General features: G+C 38.5%; 2 protein-coding genes across 5 annotated transcripts in view; one reads left to right on the top strand and one right to left on the bottom strand.

The window, feature by feature from the left end:
• Window positions 1–6761, top strand: part of KCNMB3 (potassium calcium-activated channel subfamily M regulatory beta subunit 3) — a 10354-nt gene extending 3593 nt beyond the window's left edge. Inside the window, exons 3-4 of the mRNA XM_037730559.1 lie at window positions 4148–4339; window positions 6262–6761. Coding sequence (XP_037586487.1) covers window positions 4148–4339; window positions 6262–6684 — 615 coding nt within the window. The 3' untranslated portion in view covers window positions 6685–6761. The remainder of the gene's footprint in view (window positions 1–4147; window positions 4340–6261) is intronic.
• Window positions 6762–9744: 2983 nt separating this feature from the next.
• Window positions 9745–17325, bottom strand: part of PIK3CA (phosphatidylinositol-4,5-bisphosphate 3-kinase catalytic subunit alpha) — a 95404-nt gene continuing 87823 nt past the window's right edge. For 2 of the 4 annotated variants that reach the window (XM_017506293.1, XM_017506294.2), the window contains exon 21: window positions 15121–15738. In XM_017506293.1, the coding sequence (XP_017361782.1) occupies window positions 15468–15738 (271 nt within the window). In that variant the 3' untranslated portion in view covers window positions 15121–15467. Of the gene's footprint in view, window positions 15739–17325 lie in introns of all 4 variants that reach the window. The other 2 variants (XM_017506291.2, XM_017506295.2) reach the window with 2 other exon arrangements.

Raw genomic sequence — 17325 nt, 5'->3', positions numbered from 1 at the left:
TTTTAAAGATGGGGTTTCACCATGATGGGCAGGCTGGTCTTGAACTCCTGACCTCAGGTGATCCACCCACCTCAGCCTCCCAAAGTGCTAGGATTACAGGCGTGAGCCACTACGCCCAGCTACAAAATATGTCTTAATCAACTGTTTACTGGTAAGGCTTCCAGTCAACAGTAGGCTATTAGTAGTTAAGTTTTTTTTGTTTTGTTTTTTGAGGCGGGGTCTCACTCTGTCACCCAGGCTGAAGTGCAGTAGTGCAATCATGGCTCACTGCAGCCTCAACCTCCTGGGCTCAGGCGATCCTCCTGCCTCAGCCTCCTGAGTAGCTGGGACCACAGGTGTGTGCCGCCACAGTTGGCTACGTTTTGAATTATTTGTAGAGAAGGTGTCCCCCTGTGTTGCCCAGGCTGGTGTGAATGCCTAGGCTCAAGCCATCCTTCCACCTTGGCCTTCCAAAATGCTGGAATTACAGGCATGGGCCATCGTGGCTGCCCCATAGTTAAGTTTTGAGGAGTCAAAGGTTATATGCAGATTTTCGACTGCGGGGTTGGGGGTGTGGCGTTGGCATCCCTAACCCCTGAATTGTTCAAGGGTCAACTTCATTTGCTACTAACTGTATGCTATGTGCCCAATACATACTCTATTTTATCCTACTTAAACTGACAACAGCCCATGGTGGAAGTGTCATTATTTTAACTTTCATTTCATAAATGAGAAAGCTGAGGCTCAGAAAGGCCAAGTAACTTGCCCAAGTTCACACGCCAGTAAAGAATGTGCCTGTCATTCTGACATAAGACTTCTTGCTTCTTATTGCCTAAATGAAGCTTGCTGACATGAGGGGCATGGGGGTTTTGATTAGGGAAGGGGAGGAGCTATTTAATTTTGGAGGATGGTCCACACAACATGGGGTACTTTGGGGCCAGGTCAGATCAGGGCGAAAGGAAGGGAAGGGGTGCTTTTTGGACAGCCCCCTTTTTTGGACAGCCAAAGAGCAACAGAAGGCCGCAGGGGAATGGAAGAGGAAGGACTAGGAGTTCAGTGAGAGAAAGGGGTCATAGGAAAGGAAGAGAGTGGCCTACTTCTGTTATTTGTAATTCATCTCCTGCCATTCTTAGTTTACCATTGTTAGGGGAAAGGTGAAGAGATCACCATTTACTATAGCATACAGTGCCACTATTGGAAGAATTCTAGAAGAACCTTCTCTCTGGCATTAGCACCAGGAGATGCTGTGCTGCTCCTGATCAACCAGCTTACTTTTATTTAATGCACACCAGGAATCTTATATCTGGTTATATTTCCTTCATTGCTTTGCCTGCTAGGAAGCTCAGAGACAAATACGTAGGTCAGTTGTCATAACTGTAAGGGATCTTATGGTCTGCAGGTTACATGTTTGTACCTCACTTTTTTAAAAACTTTTTTTTAGAGATGGGATCTCACTATGTTGTCCAGGCTAGTCTCAAACTCCTGGGCTCAAGTGATTCTCCTGTCTTGGCTGTACCTCACTTCTGACTTCATTCATTCTTTCTTTCCTCTTTTGCTGTTATTCCTTTCCCCTCATCATATATATTATATATATATCTGCATTACATGTCTATATAAGTTGAGTGACATGTATGCACAGGCAGATCAGATTTTTTTAAAAATGTGATATATTTGGGAGATGGCTTGAGGGTACCTTCTGCAAGCTGGTACCAAATCGTTGCTCATATCTTAAGTTTTACTTTTCTAAGCATTCCTGGTAATTGCTTGGTTAAACTAAGTGAATGCCTAAGAGTGGTGAGTTCTCATCTCTCTTGCCTTACATCTTGTACCATCTCATAGAGTACTTTTACTCCATAAAGGGTGGCAGTTAAGAAGTCCTGAGTAGGCCGGGCGCGGTGGCTCAAGCCTGTAATCCTAGCACTTTGGGAGGCCGAGGCGGGTGGATCACAAGGTCAAGAGATCGAGACCATCCTGGTCAACATGGTGAAACCCTGTCTCTACTAAAACTACAAAAAATTAGCTGGGCATGGTGGCGCGTGCCTGTAATCCCAGCTACTCAGGAGGCTGAGGCAGGAGAATTGCCTGAACCCAGGAGGCGGAGGTTGCGGTGAGCCGAGATCGCGCCATTGCACTCCAGCCTGGGTAACAAGAGCGAAACTCTGTCTCAAAAAAAAAAAAAAAAAAAAAAAAAAGAAGTCCTGGGTAGCTCATACCTATCCCCACTCCCTCAACCTCTCATCATCTCTCAATCAAGTAATGGATTTTGTCACAGCTGTAGTCAAATACACACCCAATGCTACTGAAGAAACATGCTCATTTTTTAGCCCTAAATACATCCCTGGTTCCACCTGAAAGGCTCGGACGGGGCCTTGTACATAGGACAGAATGTCCCACTCTGTTTTGGAGCTTTCTAAAATCTTCAAGGAAAATTCAAATCATACTTGGTTCAGTACCTGGTCAAGATTTAGAGAGCTTAAGTTCTAACAGATAAAAAGGTAACTCTACGTTATTATTTCAAGATGCCTAGTTAAAATAAGTATATAAATTAATTTAGTGAAAAAGCAGGCCAGTGCTAAATCTAGGAAAGGATCTTATTTTCCATTTTTGCATTTTCACTTGCCCAATATTTTTTCTTAGGCCACATCTAGTGATTTTGATACCCTGGACCTTGAGGACATGTTAAACTGCATGTTATATTAATAAGGGAAAATGATTATTTTGGTCAAAAAGATTAATGAGAGTGAAGTAGGAATGTAGCTAAATATTGCTTTTCAAATCTTATTATTTTTTTTTGAGACAGAGTCTGGCTCTGCTGCCCAGGCTGGAGTGCAGTGGTGCTCAGTGATCTCGGCTCAGTGCAACCTCCACCTCCCGGGTTTAAGCAATTCTCCTGCCTCAGCCTCCTGAGTAGCTGGGATTACAGGTGTGTGCCACCACACCCAGCTAATTTTTGTATTTTCAGTGAAGATGGGGTTTCACCATGTTGGCCAGGCTGGTCTCAAACTCCTGGCCTCAAGTGATCTGCCCGCCTCAGCCTCCCAAAGTGCTGAGATTATAGGCATGAGCCATTGTGCCCGGCCCTGCTTTTGAAACATTCTGACTTTAGAGCTTGCTAATCTAACTTATGTTTAAGGAACCAGTACGTAAACATAGGGGGCCACCTACATGTGAGTGTGAGGGTATATGCAGAGCTGGTCCCGTACATTCAGTCAAAGCATTTCCTCTTCCCCTTGTTTACTTTTTCTTGCACTTGTTTTCAAATCATTTCATACATATACACATACTTTCTCTTCAACATCACCACAAGGTCTTTGTGATAGGAATTCTGCCTGTCATTTCTCATAGCACCTAGGACACTTTACATATGTAGTACATGTGAAAATTCTCAAGAAATTTTTTCCAAGGAAAATTTAATTCAGTACAGCGCTTATTGAACATCTACTTAGAGAGAGGCATTCTGTTTCATGCTTTGAGGAACACACAGATGAATTGGATGTAGCTCCTGACCTCAAGGAACTTACTGATCGCAAAAATATGGTAAGTATTCTACAGAGAGATTACATGTATGATTTGCACTTGCCTCCTTAGAAGTAGAGTGGGTACGTGGAATTGTACGTTGCTGCCAGAAATTGTGTAGGCTACGTTGACCAAGGGCCCTGTAGTTGGACTCCTTCCAAAGGCACGTCAGGAGGAGCCAGTACATCTAGAGAGGATGAAGCATGAGCTTCCTGAGTGTGAATCTTGGTGGTTACAGTGTTATGGTAATGCTAACATTGTTTACACTGTGGTTCTCCATATACCTGCATCTTAAATACAATTAAAGATTCCTGAGCCTCACGTCAGACTTACTGAACCAGAATCTCTGGAGCGAAGCCCTGGAATCCACAGTTTAAAAGATTCTTCATTCTAACAAACTCACAGGTGATTCTGAAGTTTGAAAGCCATTGGTATAGTGAGAAATATGCCAGTAGGATCAGAAGTGAGGTGGAACTTGGCACGCTGGGGCTCTTTACCCCGACTCTGTGTCTTCCATGCTCCCTGATTAGTATGTGCCTGCCGTAAGGACCCTGCGCTACCTCCAAATACACAAATGCCTTGTGCTACCACACTGAAATGTAGAACGAAATTTTCTAGTAAGTGAAGAACATTTTTTTTTTCCAAATTCAAGCACTCAGAGAGAAGAATCGACCTGCACTGCCATCCACACAGCTGTCACGGACGACTGGCTGGACTGTGCCTTCACCTGCGGTGTGCGCTGCCGTGGTCAGGGGCACCCGTGCCTTCATGTGTTTGTGAACCTCACCCATTCAGGGCAGAAAGTTCTCCTACGTTATATGAGGCTGTCCAGATAAATCCCAAGGTATTGTAAAGTTCATATAATTAAAAAGTTCTTATATATTTTATTTTGAAATGGAGTCTCGCTCTGTCACCTAGGCTTGGAGTGCAGTGGCGCAATCTTAGCTCACTGCAACCTCTGCCTCCCGGGTTCAAGCGATTCTCCTGTCTCAGCCTCCCAAGTACCTGGGACTACAGGCATGCACCACCACACCCAGCTAATTTTTGTATTTTTTTTTAGTAGAGACCGGGTTTCACCATGCTGGCCAGGCTGGTCTCAAACTCCTGACCTGGTGATTCACCTGCCTTGGCCCCCCAAAGTGCTGGGATTACAGGTGTGAGCCCTCGTGCCCAGCCAGGAGTTCTTATGACAACAACCCTTCCCTGCCAGACTGTCCGCAGCTGGGTATATAAATAACCCAGGGCTGTCTTTAGGGATAAATCTGTTTATTTTGTAGTGAACATTTTGTAATGATCCAATCAGGATAAATGAAGCTTTCTTCTTGGTGGAGAAATGGGGTGTACAGAAATGAAAGAAATTATTCCAATTTCACAGCTTGGTGTCTGGAATTTATAGCCTAAGCCAGTGAGTCGTCATTTGCGGGTAGTCTGTCTTTTGGAGATCCCGCCTCCCATCATATAAAAATGCTACAGTGTACTCACAGTTTACCTTGAATCAAGCGAGTGATTTTTCTTATCAAATAAAGATTATCGTTTTTATTTTAATAAGTTACACAACGGATTCATATTTAAAGTTTATATTTATACCTAACTATAAAAGTTGAGTTGTGTTAGGTTATTTGATATGTTATACTTTGTTGTCTTTTTTTTCTTTCTTGAGATGGAATCTCACTGTCACCCAGGCTGGAGTGCAGTGGCGCGATCTTGGCTCACTGCAACCTCTGCCTCCCGGGTTCAAGTGATTCTCCTGCCTCAGCCTCCTTAGTAGCTGGGATTACAGGTGCCTGCGCTACACCCAGCTAATTTTCTGTATTTTTAGTAGAAACAAGGTTTCATCATGTTGGCCAGGCTGGTCTCAAACTCCTGACCTGCTGATCCACCCACCTTGGCCCCCCAAAGTGTTGGGATTACAGGCATGAGCCACCACACACAGCACACTTCGTTGTCTTTAAGCATCAATTTCAATCTGATGACTTTTGTTTTCTATTTTGGATGCAGTGATTTTTAAGGTTTCAAACATTTTGTAGGCCTTTAGCCCAGTACCTCAAGTACTTACTGGATATGGTAATAAACCTCAAGTTTTTTGAAAAAATGTCACCAGCTGACAGAGCTCCCTTCTCCACTGGTTCTGCCCCCCAGGAAGTGGAAGGCCAGGTGGCGCTCCCTCTCTGAGCCCAGAGCAAAAACCCCAATGTGCTTTTCTTTAGGGAAATACAGTACTTTGCTGCAGGAGGTCAAGACAGACAACAGAGGCATTACCAGGTGTTGAAAGCTCATGTAGGGCTCAACACATTTTTGTTGAATGGACAAACGGATTCATATTGTCCAAGAGACCAAGAACCTGCATGTGGGAGGAGTCATCTTCCTTACGAAGTTGGTCACTTCCTCTCCTGCAGTGTCTTTGTTTTTCTTTCCCAGTGAACAAGATGGTTCAAATAAGATGGTTCAAATGCAATGTCATATAAACTACGAATTCCCTCCACATCCTTACTTAGTGAGTGGAAATGACTGTTTCACTCCAGCCCTCCAGTCAACCCTTTCCCATGAGCTGTGTAATATTTCACCACCTTCAAACATTGAAACTCCCCACTAATCACTTCAGCCTGAAGGCATCTCAGAATCAAAACTGTTAAGTATTTGGTATTGGTGATACTGTCACCCAGGCTGAGTGCAGTGGTGCTATCTCGGCTCACTGCAACCTCCACCTCCAGGGTTCAAGCAATTCTGAAATGTGTCTTTCTCTTTTTTCCTCCTCCATGTTCCTAGTGCTTTTACACACCTAAGTGCCATCAAGATAGAAATGATTTGCTCAGCAGTGCTCTGGACATAAAGGCATTCTTCGATCACAAGAATGGAACCGCCTTTTCATGCTTCTACAGTCTGGGCAGCCAAGCCGAAGATGTCATTCTTATAAAACAGTATGACCAAATGGCCATCTTCCACTGCTTCTTGTGGCCTTCGCTGACCCTGCTAGCTGGTGCCCTGATTGTTGGCATGGTGAGATTAACACAACACCTGTCCTCACTGTGTGAAAAATATAGCAATGCAGTAAGAGGTGAGGTAGGTGGAAAAGTACCTTATGCAGAACAGCATCAGTTCAGACTGAAGTGTGAGGAGGAGCAGAGAAATCTTCAGACAGTGGCCAAATTAAAGTGCTGGCCTTCAGATGTTCGTGATTTCTGCAGCTGAGTCCCTAATTACGCTTGCCTGCAAACTAACAATGTAAAAGGTAATAATTAAAGTTAAGATTCATATTTTCATGTGGGGAAAAAAAATTTACAAGCCTCATTTTGTATTCTATTTATTTGTATAAATACATACAAATTAACTATCTTTTCTAATCAAAATTTATTTCCAAATGAGTAAAGAAACACTTTTTCTTGTATAGCAAAATGAGTTCAAGATATTCTTTACCTAACTTCAGCTCTAGCTAGAACTAGTCACTAGAAATAAACAATTAGGGTATCTAACCTACCGAACACTGAACCATCAGCCAACTCTGTGCAATATAGTCACACTAAAACATTTCTCAGAAAAAAGTTCTTAATTAACGGTTTGTTCACTATAGGAAGATAAAAACCTGGTAGAAAACTTAAGAAAACATAGACCTAACATATTTATTATAGTGTGTTCTTTTGTTTTTGTTCTTGAGATGGAGTTTTGCTCTTGTTGCCCAGGCTGGAGTGCAGTGGCGCAATCTTGGCTAACTGCAACCTCTGTCTCCCGGGTTCAAACGATTCTCCTGCCTCAACCTCCTGAGTAGCTGGGATTACAGACATGTGCCACCACACCCGACTACTTTTCTATTTTTAGTAGAGATGGAATTTTGCCGTTTTGGTCAGGCTGGTCTTGAACTCCTGACCTCAGGTGATCTGCCCACCTCATCCTCCCAAAGTGCTGGGATTACAGGCATGAGCCGCTATGCCCGGCCTTAGTTTGTTCTTTGCCAGAGTAGACAGCAGAGGAAAGCTGCTGCCTAGAAAATTCACCAAGTTTAGAGTTACTAGCATTTAGCCTTGTCATGTACCTTGTAATTTTTTTCAGTAACATTTTTCTAGTAAACTATGCTTTTCATAAGCTCATTTCACTCTGTGTACTTTCTGATGGTGGGAAAAATGGGCCAGAATGTGAGGAAACTATACTGGATTTCAACATTCATCTCAGATGATCCACATGGCATTAGGTTGGTGCAAAAGTAATTCTGTTTTTGCTGTTACTTTTAATGACAAAAAACCACAATTACTTTTGCATCAACCTAACAGAAAAGTCCCACATGGATAGTGAATAATCATCTGTACTTTAATGAATCAACCGTGGTTATTAAATAATGATGTCATAAGACTCTGAATAAATGCTTTCTAGATTGATTAAGCTGAATCTATGAGTTGAAAAGAGTTTGGCCTGATTTTCCAAAGTGCCTCTAAGTATCTTTAAAATTTTATTTTGCTAAATAATCTTAAATTATGGACAGTAAAAAGAACGACATTTGAAGCAACTTTTATATGTAGATATAATCAAACAAAAAAACTCTAACTTTAATGCCTTTTAGCAACTAATTTCAAGACACAAATTACTAAATCTGCTGAATAGAGTAATACTGACTTGATCAGTAATGAATAATCTTGGTGTTTTCCTCTCTTTCTAATGTACAATGGTGGAAAGAACATGTGTCTCAGAGTAGGATTTGCCTTTGTAGGCCGTAATCACAACTTTTAAAATATGTGTCTGTGGTCATATCAGCTAACCTGTTGAAACCTCTCTTTTCTCATCTATAAAATGGGGATAACTTGTTATTTCATGCAGTTATTTTACAGAATAAATGAAGTAGCGTAGGTGAAATACTTTAGCTTAGCTTCCAGCATCTAGTAGAGGTGCTCAAAAATGTTAGATCATTTATTTTTATTTATTTATTAATTTTTTTTTTTTGAGACGGAGTTTCGCTCTTGTTACCCAGGCTGGAGTGCAATGGCGCGATCTCGGCTCACCGCAACCTCCGCCTCCTGGGTTCAGGCAATTCTCCTGTCCCAGCCTCCTGAGTCGCTGGGATTACAGGCACGCACCACCATGCCCAGCTAATTTTTTGTATTTTTAGTAGAGACGGGGTTTCACCGTGTTGACCAGGATGGTCTCGATCTCTTGACCTCGTGATCTACCCGCCTCGGCCTCCCAAAGTGCTGGGATTACAGGCTTGAGCCACCGCGCCGGGCCTAGATCATTTATTTAAAAATCTGCTAAGTGGTGACATTCAGTGAGCCCTGGCACTTTCACCGACAGCTGGTACAGAGGCTGCTAGGACAGGGAGCTGCAGTTCATTTTCCCTGCCCCCACCCCAATTCTCTTGGTTAAATGTGATATGCATTTAAGGCATATCAAAGATTGTGGTAAACTATTTTGTATACCAGAGACTTCTCTGTAATAAAATATCTATGTATACATGAACTTTATATGCATGCACATTTCAATCAAGATTCTATTGTTTCCTTAAAGGGTGCGTCTCTATTCCATTTCTTTGTAGATTTGACTTCTGCCTAACAATATGTAATTATTGGGATTTTTTTTCCTAACAAATTCAAAATTGCTGATTTAAGATGTAAAGCGTCTGTTTCAGTTACCACAGTTTTCCTTTTAGATAGGAGCTACCTGATTCATTTCAGCAAAGAGAGGTATCCCTGGAGAACAAAGTCAATTCAAAGTTATTTAAACCATTTGGCAAATAAATAAAACTTACGTAATCATTTGTTTTATTGCTCAGAAATACTAAGTTGTTAATGTTTATGTGTATTATTGGTCAAAGAAAAGCCCACCCTTACCTTTTGCAATGTTTATGATAACTGAAAGCAAAACCAGTTTCCTTCTAGCTTAACTTTCACTTCTAGGTTCTGATCTTCCAATGACTTGGAAAAAAGTCCACTTACCTATCACATATACACACATACATTCATACATATATGTATATACATATATTTCTGCTTAAAATACAAGCATTTAATTCTTTATGCTTAAAGGAAGTAAATATTTAAACATACATTTCTCTAATATTCATCACTTTACCAGGGCAGAAAAGTTGGCTTTTAAGGTAGAATAGCTTCAGATTTTCAATCAAGTGTTCTTACTCATTACTGAAAAGAACTCAAATTCAGCTAAATTTTGATTATTAGCAACACTGACTTACTTTTCAAAAGGAATGGCAAAAGAGAATTATCACCATTTTTTGCTTATCTAGTACATTAAGGATTGTTTGCACACAAGTCAAAGTAATTTTTTTTTTTTTTTTAATAAACAGCGTGATGTTACAGACTGCAGAGTGAAAGAAAAGCAGACATTGAGAGTTTCTGATGAGCACAGACAGTAAGTGCAGCCACAGGCCAAACGTCTTGCTAGGAACAGCAAGACTGGGAAGAGGTCTCAAATGTAGTGATACTGTTATTATTCTATATTCTCAATATAATAACACATGCATCTTGCTGTGTCAAATGCTTTTTGGGCCATCATTAAAAGGACATTAAAAACATTTTTCCTGTAATGAATGCAGTATACCACAGGACTTCAATTCACTGAATGACAAAATATAGAGAAATAAACTTGTTACAATCAGTGGGGCGGAAAAGGGTAGCTTGGATTGTTAAAGCTTCCAAGTGAACATCTGACGTTAGCTGACTTCTTCTGGCAGTGCCACATTCCCCACAGTATTAAAACGTTATGTTCCAAGAGGGTATATTCTTTTAGATTTTACTCAGCCCAGTTTGGTCTGAGGACTGAACCACACTGAAACCATTAACTTCATTTGAAACTCGGGTTCCAGAGCCAAAAACATGTTCGAAATCAGATGAAGGCCGAGTTCTCCAGCCACTCTTAGGAACATAAACTAAATCGAACAAGGGACTTTTAAAAATGAAACAAAAACAAGATAAAAATGAAATAGATCACGATTTTGGAAATTCATACTAGAATTAAGTTTGGTCTAATTATATTTTAATATGAAACAATGAAGGTTTTCTGCCTCCTTGCTAACCTGGAAAAGTTGACAAGAATCATACCTAAAATATACACGGTTCTTAGCATAACCACAGAATTATTGTAGTGACAGATTAAATAAGGTTGCAGATAGATCCATAGACTTTAATTGGCTAACAAAATACATTTGAAACCCTTTTCTGTACTTACCTACATGAGGAATGCAGTATACTGTTGGTAGCAAAAATCATTTACCTAACTACTATATATGCACAATGACTACTTTTACTTTTTTCTCCACTAAAACTCTAATATGTAGTTGTGTAAAAACTAAGTCAGAAAATCTCCCTATGGCTCACACCTGTCACTTGATGCCAACTACCAGGGCTGGAGTATTAACATACCTGGAATCAAGCCAGTGCTGCCCCCATGAAAAGGAGGTGCAAAATCGTAAGTGGAATACGTGAATGAAATAAATTTATTTAAAGACCAATGTCCTAACTTGGGAGACTCCTAATAAAGTCTAAACTCTTCTGAATTTTAGAACCTTGGTATTTCTTTACACCTTTTATAGAAGATCCTCTTGACTAGGGCTAAGCAAGCAGCGTGTATACAAACAGAATCGTGTGCAAGTATATACACACCAAATTCACTACTAATGAAGAAGAGAGAGAGAAAATGAATTTCAAATGCCGAATTTGGGAACCTCTTTGAACTACTGCCTTTTTCAAATGGCTGGAACAATGATTAAACTTCAGCCCAGTTTTTTTCTTATGGTCTTCCATACTGTTAAAAACAAGGCATGCCAACTCTGACTTTATAAATCTAAAAAATTCAGTGATCTGCACAATTTCTGTAGTATCAGAGCCTGACATATTGAATTGTGACTCATCTGTTTTTTTCCTGTTTTTCGTCTGAGGTAGTGTTACCAATCCAATTTTATCAGTACCACAGATACTTTGAGCTAAACCCCTATCTTTTCACAGAGTAAAAATAATATTTGTGAAAAAAGAAAACAGGCTTCCCAGGCCATGGCACATAGATATATTTACAATTTTTAATGTAATAATTAGAAATGGTTTTGGGTTTATATCTTAAAAAAACAGCCCAGCTGTATTATTTTGTCACCAAGAATTATCATCTGAGGATGCTGTCAGTGCTGAGTGTTACAGGTCAGCCTTCACAGTCCCATCCATGATGAAGTTAATCCTTGTATGGCATATAATATACTCACAACTTTCAGCCTTCTCTTAGACATGCCCCAAATGAGCAGGATGGATGTAAAAAATGTAGTTCATTCAAACAGCTCCTCCCTGTTCTGCCCCTCCCTTCACATTCCCCTCTTCTCAAAAGCATCTGAAGTATGAAAGTTGTCTTTAAATAGTAAAAGCACCACAATCTATTAACACCACATATTATCTTTGAACTGATGTATTTTAGTGATGTCTTGGACATCAAAATAATTTCTTAAGGTGGACTTTGAGTATGTGGGTCCAGCCCAGGTCTGCAGTTTGTGCAGACGTAGAAAAAAGAGGAACTTTAAATATTCAGAAAAAGTTAACAGGCTAACTGTAAAATACTGCTGGAAATTAAATTTCTTCAGAGTTGGAAAGCATGGGCTATTGATCGAAATATGAATTAAACAGATGTACATCATTAAGAAAAAAAAGTCCATGTCATGTGCCGTGAAATTTCCATGATGCCTTTCAAATAGGCTGGTCACAATTTTTTTATACTTCCAAATCACTTGATTTTTGATGGAAAAAAGAATACAGATGGACTGTGTTTTACCTATGTGAAAATCACCAATCCATTTAAAATAAAATCCAAGAGGGCATATACAGTCTAATCAAGTCATCATTTTCCTGATTAGTAAGAACTACACTTTACACAAAATACTTTATCAGCAGCTGTTTTCATCAAAAAATCAATAGTTTCACAGTTGAAAAAGTTACACATTAAAATATTTTACAATTCATTATATTTTCACCAGGTTCCCACTTTCTAATGGGCTTTTAATATAAAGCAGAAAAGAAGGGAAAATCTCAAAGTTGATTACTTTGACACTAAGTTTTACATAGGACACTAAGAACCACCAAAAAGCTTAGGTTCTATCGTAAAATAGCAACCAAATTCCATTCTTCTTTTAAAAATCCAATTAGAAACATTTTTTTTTAAAAAAAAAAAAACAAATTCCACAATAAGATGAACAGATTTCAAATTAACAGTAGTCTAAAAATATTCAAAATAAATGGTTTTGTATAGCTGAGAATATGGTAGAAAGTGAAAGCATAATTTTTGAACAGTCATTTCTTACTACAATGTGTTTAAAATTATTTTTATTATTTTCTTTAGACTTTTTCTCAAAATAATTATTGAAGGAAATATTTCTTAAGTGAGCCAATGAAACTGTAGAGCCAACAGTCAATTACATTATATCCAAGGACAAGGATAGTCAGCTGTAGATAGGACCTGACCTCTGGTACCAAGTACCTGGAAATGGCTATATAATCTCTGACTTGAAACAGATCTTAGTCACCCATGTAGCATTTAATTCAGTGTTTGGTTCTTTGCCTCTGTGTCCCTTATTTCTTTCTTAGTTAGGTCACAATCTATAGTCTTTATAGAATTTGTCTACACTTCTTCAAATAGAATTTGGTTGTAATAAGTAATGAAAATATATGTAAATGATGAACTAGGCCATGTGGTTTGTGTGTTTTGATGGTGGCGAGGTCCTGGGAGGAAGACGGGAAACAACTATTTGCACTGATGTTATAAAAATGCAAAAATGGTACATTTTGTGCAAGGAGGCTCAAGGCATTTTTGGCACTCGGGTAAAACACAGTTCTCTGTTAAATCTTAAGTTTCTACCATCAGAGTTTCAGATTTGTACCATTTTACTGAGTTTTCCTGTAATTTATCCCTGATATTGAAAAGACTGGGATGTTAGTATGTATCTACTGCCTATGTCTAAACAACACAAAATGTTAGTAAGTTTTAATAAGTTATGAAATCTTCTATAACTGCAAAATCTTTCTGGTTTCCTGCTGAAAACAGAGTTTAAATTCTGTTTATTCCAAGACAGTTGGCAGAAATAAGTTCCCTTAATCTTCGAATTTGTTTTTCTTGTTGGCAATATTATACACATGCTTTAGTGAAGTACCTAAATTTCCAATAATTATGCCCTTTAAGGGAATCTAAGATAACCAGATACTAAGAGTATTTGTATTAGAGTCCCTTGTTCACTACTCAAGACTTCAGCTATAGGTAACAATTTCATAAACGAATATGTTTAAATTGATGCTGTTTTTACTAGAGTATACAATGTTCACTCTTGATAAAGTTGTTTTCCAATAATATGCCTAATCTAAAAAACTGTCAATAATGATTGCACTTTTTTATGTGGCACCTGGACGTCTGCTAAAGCTAATTTCCTAGGACATTAATCATTCATTTCAAATACAGAGTAAAATATGAGATTCTAGAATGATGATGACTAGCAGTAGCCTCTACACCTTGGGTTAATGTTTTTCAAGATGTTTAATAATGTGTCCTGCGCTCAAATAGTATTTAATGAAGTTGGAGAGTGAGCCCTGACTACTTGGGAATGGGACATGATCTTAAAATGGGCTAATGTCCTACTTTGGAGATATGGGTAAGTAGTTTAAAAAGGTAAAAAGTTCGTGGTTTCTATCTCCCATATTTTAAAGTATTATTCATGAGTATACCTCAGTAGAGGGGCTTAAGGAATCAGGAAGATAGTATAAATTGTGTTAATTTCATATGATTGAGACATTCTCAACTATAAAAGGGAATGGAAGATGGGGGCTTCACGTGAAGAAATAGAAGGAAAGAGGATTAAGTTTTATGTCTTCCTTAAGCAGTTATACACTGGTTATGGGTATAAACGGAATAGTGCCTGAGCCTCATCTACAGACCAAGAGGAAAGCTGACTGTGCTGCTACGAACAATGAAAAATCTGGGTGCAAAACAAGGCATGACCATGGGCCAGATCATGGAAATGAAGAATATATATTAATGATAGTTTCTATAATATAAATAGCCTTTAATAAAAAAAATAATCTTTTAAATAACATTAATAATACTTCTATTTTCTGGAAAACATGCATGAAAAATGTATTCAGTTCAGTTGCAAAAGGAGAAAAAAATCAACTTAAGGTGAATACTGTACAATTCTGGAAAAAGAACTATTCCTGCTCATTCTTTTTCTATTGTGATTTCTTTTTTAATTTTGTGGGAGCCCAGAATTTCCCTGGGAAAGAAGATCCTTTAAATACTGACCAGAAAAAACAAAAACAAAAACAAACCCAAAAATACCATCTTATAACAGGTCTCATTTGTGACTGCTTCCAAAACTGCAGTAAGACCTCAAATCACCAAAAGGTTTGATTTATTAAAAAGAAAAAGTCTCTGGTGTAATCTCAAGAGTCCCTTCCACCCCAAGCATTTTTCTTCATTAAACAAGGAGTCAAAAACCCACTTCAAACTATAAATTGAACAGCAATGAAAAAATAAGAAATTTTCATTCTTTCCCAATCTTATATAATTTAACATAAACTCCAGTTTACTCAGACCTAATGCAATAACAGCCTTTGTTATGTCCACATTTCAAAACATAGAACATTTGCAAGACAAAAAAAAAAATCATTCTTTTTCCTTCTCCATCATTTCTATATATTTTGGGGATTTTTGTTTTGTTTTGTTTTTTAAAAAAAGATACAAACAATCTTCAAAGTTTACCTTTTTGGACTTAAGGCATAACATGAAATTGCGCATTATTCTAAAGCTTAATTTTGAAATGAACTAGTTTAAGTGCTATCAAACCCTGTTTGCATTTACATTATTTAAATTATATAGTATTTTATTTCTGTTCTTGTTGTAAATTCTAATGCTGTTCATAGATTGTGCAATTCCTATGCAATCAGTCTTTGCCTGCTGACAGTTATCAACAGTGCAGTGTAGAGTCCAGAGAGTGAGCTTTCAGTTTCTCGGTCTTTTCAGTTCAGTGCATGCTGCTTAATTGTGTGGAAGATCCAATCCATTTTTGTTGTCCAGCCACCATGATGTGCATCATTCATTTGTTTCATGAAATATTCCAAAGCCTCTTGCTCAGTTTTATCTAAGGCTAGGGTCTTTCGAATGTATGCAATGTCATCAAAAGATTGTAGTTCTGGCATTCCAGAGCCAAGCATCATTGAGAAAAGATTTATGAAGAGATTGGCATGCTGTCGAATAGCTAGATAAGCCTTGTAACACATCTCCTGAAACCTATGAGTAATAAGAACAGTTTGGTCAGTATGGAGCATATGAGGTTAATACCTTCAGGTCTTTGCTCAAATGTCACACAATCAGAGAGGCTTTTGTAGACAAAGCTATAAAAAACAGCATTCCTCTCTCACTTCTCTTGCTAACATCTTTTGATTCCCTTTACCCCACTAGAGTGTAAACTCCATGAGAATAAGGACTTTTTAAAAACTGCTTTATTATCAGCACCTACAACAATGCCTGGTACATCAGGAGTTAAAAAGTATAAAATGTACAAATTGGTTCATACTAAATAGTGCTTAGGCTAGAGTCAGGACTGAGTTACAGACAAAGCAGAATTTTATAGGTTTTAAAAAGTACTTTAAAGTCTGATATAGTCTAAAAATATACCATAAGGTGGTAAAAAATTTAGGTATTAACAAGGCGATTATAGTTGACTGACTTTCCTCAAATTGTATGAATAAAAAATGTATTAAGCACTATACATTATTTGTCAATATAGAGGTGGAGTCCGACTATTTAAACCTCAGTAAATAAAAACATTTAATGTATTTTGAAGTTTAAGGGTTATTTTTAGGCCTTAATTGGCTCAACAAATTAAATTGTATTCCTTTTCCATTTCCTTCACAGCATCACACAAATAAATACAAAAATAAAAATAAAAATAAAAACATTGAAATAGTTTTTCACTCAACAAACTAGGCATAGAAGGGACTTACCTCAAAATAAAAGTTACATATGACAAACCCACGGCCAATATCATACTGAATAGGAAGAGCTGAAAGCACTCCCCCTGAAGTATACTTTCACCATTTCTACTCAGTATAGTACTGGAAATCCTAGCCAGAGCAATCAGGCAACAGAAAGAAATACAGGGCATCCAAATTGGAAAAGAGGAAGTCAAACTATCGCTGTTTACCATTATATAATTATATACCTAGAAAATCTCAGAGTTCTCCAAAAGACTGCTAGATTTAGGCTGGGCGCAGTGGCTCACACCTGTAATCCCAGCACTTTGGGAGGCTGAGGTGGGCAGATCGCCTGAGGTCAGGAGTTCAAGACCAGCCTGGCCAACATAGTGAAACCCCATTTCTACTAAAAAAATATACAAAAATTAGCTGGGTGTGGTGGTGCACGCCTGTAGTCCCAGCTACTTGGGAAGCTAAGGCAGGAGAATCGCTTGAACCCCAGAGGTGAAGGTTGTAGTAAGCCGAGATTGCACCGCTGCACTCTAGCTTGGGTGACAGAGCAAGACTCTGTCTCTCAAAAAGAAAAAAAAAAAAAGACTCCTAGATTTGATAAATGAATTCAGTAAAGTCGCAGGTAACAAAATTAAGGAACACAAATCAGTAGCACTGCTATATACCAACAATGACCAAGCTGAGAATCAAATGAAGAATACAAGCCCTTTTACCTACAAAAACAAACAAACAAACAAAACCAAAAAAAAACACAAACAAACCCAGAAATAAACAAGGGGGTGAAAAATCTATTCAAGGAGAACTACAAAACACTGCCAACACCATTTTTCACAGAGTTAGAAAAAACAATCCTGAAATTAATATAAAACCCAACAAAAAGAGCCTGAAT

Source organism: Cebus imitator, unplaced genomic scaffold (genome assembly GCF_001604975.1).
Source record: "Cebus imitator isolate Cc_AM_T3 unplaced genomic scaffold, Cebus_imitator-1.0 Scaffold353, whole genome shotgun sequence".
Classification (NCBI taxonomy): Eukaryota; Metazoa; Chordata; class Mammalia; order Primates; family Cebidae; genus Cebus; species Cebus imitator.
Note: the sequence above shows the minus strand (reverse complement) of the source record. Positions and strands in the feature narration are given on the sequence as shown.